At 36.9% G+C, this 2,424-nt stretch overlaps 1 protein-coding gene across 1 annotated transcript in view; it reads left to right on the top strand.

The window, feature by feature from the left end:
* Nucleotides 1-529: 529 nt before the first annotated feature.
* The window catches only part of LOC106938081 (syntaxin-binding protein 1-like), a 15,971-nt gene continuing 14,076 nt past the window's right edge, over nt 530-2,424 (top strand). Inside the window, exon 1 of the mRNA XM_015019912.1 lies at nt 530-622. Within this exon, the coding sequence (XP_014875398.1) occupies nt 586-622 (37 nt within the window). The 5' untranslated portion in view covers nt 530-585. The remainder of the gene's footprint in view (nt 623-2,424) is intronic.

The following is a 2,424-nucleotide window of genomic DNA, read 5'->3' as shown; positions in this document are numbered from 1 at the left end:
CTTTAACATCTTAATTCCTCAGAAGCAGCAGCCAACAGAACGAAGAGATTAACCTAATATTTGTATACAGCCATAAAAATAAAATAGAAATAGTTTTTTCTTTGTGTAATACCATTTAGTTTAGTTATTTAATGTTACTTTAAAAATGTTTGTGTTTTTTTGTTTAATCATGCTTGACGTTCTTGGGGGCCCTCTGGCGGTGTGGGGTCCTTCAGCAGCCGCTTACCTGGTTCTGTCGTCTGGTTCTATTACTTTTGCAATATAATACTAACAATTTGGCAGCCGTCCGCTTGGCAGGCATATTAGTATTTTGCCAATTAATCTTAGATAAAAAGCTACAGTGATAAATCACACAAAATGACACATAAAAACAACCATCATGTTAAACCTTATTTACAACATTTTAGAAAAGCATTCCTTTAGATGTGATAAGAAAGGATTTTCTGATTCAGTCTAGTCTAGCATGCTAATAAATGACAATATAATCGTTGGCCCGGCTTTTAATTTGGAACGGAAGCCTGTTGTGTCCAGATAAGCGCTGCAGCAGTCGGAGCTGTTCGCAGTGCAGAGCAGACAGGACGCACCATGGCACCGCTTGGACTGAAAGCCATTGTTGGAGAAAGTAAGAACAGTTTTATTGTCTTCCTTTTTAGGAATCCATTTCGGCCATGTGACAAAGAAGAACTGGGTTTTGTCTCTGACGTGAAGTACAGTCAGTGTCCCACTGTGAGTGGATGTTGTGAGGTGCGTGAGGCGCGCCGCGAGACGGTCTAGAAGTTTGAGGATAATTGTCGATAAAAAGTAATATGTTGACGCAGGTTTCTGTGTTCGCTCAGCTGTTTTTGCCCCTGATGCCCTTGAAGCCGATTTCAGCCAGTTTCTTAGGTTTCTACTGAACTGTAGGATACACGGAGCCCTTATTCTGGTGTTTGTTGGAAAAACAGGCGCATGGATACTTCGGTCGATGTAAATCCTGCCTCTCTAATCTTTATCTGTGGGATTAACTGTTGTGACAGCTTTTCAGAGGAAGAGGAGAACAGTGGAAGGAAGATCAAATTCAGTCAAACCCCAAAACAGATTAAAAAGTCTGTCTCATTACTCAAATCCATTTCACTTTGTTTAAAATAAAACCCCACAGATGGGTTAGTGCTCATTTACTCTTTGATTCAATCTTGAAATTCTGTAAATAATGACAAGATGTTAAAGCTTTAGATTTTTCCATAAATCAATTACGACATAAAACACATCCTTTAAATTCAAATACAAATTAATTTCAGTTTATTCTAAGTAACAAGCTGATGCAGCATTTGTTTGGGGATCTGTAACACATAAACATAAAGATAATATTAGAATACACACACAGCCCTCCAACAAAGACATGAAAAATTATAGAATCAGTGTTGTATTTGTAAATGTAAATGTTTTATTCTCACTGTAGTTCCGTATTTTTCCAGTTTTTGCCAAGAGTTGTGCAGCAATCAGATGGTTCTGTTTTGGGTGTTGTGGTGCTGTTTGCCTTGTGGCAGTGGAACCACAGGGTGGGAGGGGCCTGGACACTATAAATACAAAATTGTATTTAATTGAAATTAGTAAGCTGGCTTCAATCAGTTTGTTATGTCCACCAGGCTTTTTTAGTGGGGTAATATTAATGAAGACCACACAAGGATTTTCTGACTTCAAGATAATGATAATTTATTAAATTATATTAAAGAAAACCTGAAAAGGAATACCTCAAACGAGAAACCAAATTAGATTAATGAAAACTCATAAATAACCAAACATAAACAAAAGCCAAAACAACCCTAACAAAAACCAACTTTAAGATACAAACCAAACCAAATGTGGTTCTGAGAAGGGAAAGCTTCCTGTGTCCTGCATGCAGCTTCAAAGCAGCAAAGCAACAATTAGGGCAAACTACACTTACAGAAGGCCTGTGTCCAGAACTCAGCAAGAAAAAAAGGCAGACACCTACTGGAGCTGTAGTTTTAATCAAATTGCTGTCAACACTCACTTTTAGTAAGTTACTTGGCATTTGTGGTAGAAAAGTCTGTCCAACTAACTCCACTCGAGTTTGGTTAATTTAGAAAAAGTATGTTTTTTGATAATTGTGTGTTTGTTCCAGTGCTTTGCCTCAATACTCCATGCGTCCATGATCCAAGTACAAATGCTTTACTTGAGTTTTTTCTTTCTGGAGCCAGTAATTTATCTCATCTGACTCATGATAAAGAGATAATGGTGGAGTTTCCATGAACCACATTCATATAGCAGAAGATCAGAACAAGTCTCCATGTTTCATTTTATCTTAAGCTAGGTTATAGTCAACTAACAATGTGTTTTTATTATTATTTTTTTTTTTGGGGGGGGGGGGGCTCTTAATTAAAAATACAGAATTTTTTTTTTAAAAAAAAAATCCCAAAAAGAATT

The sequence above is a fragment of the Poecilia latipinna genome, unplaced genomic scaffold, assembly GCF_001443285.1.
Source record: "Poecilia latipinna isolate Pla-1442-1.1 unplaced genomic scaffold, P_latipinna-1.0 Scaffold2504, whole genome shotgun sequence".
Taxonomy (NCBI): Eukaryota; Metazoa; Chordata; class Actinopteri; order Cyprinodontiformes; family Poeciliidae; genus Poecilia; species Poecilia latipinna.
Note: the sequence above shows the minus strand (reverse complement) of the source record. Positions and strands in the feature narration are given on the sequence as shown.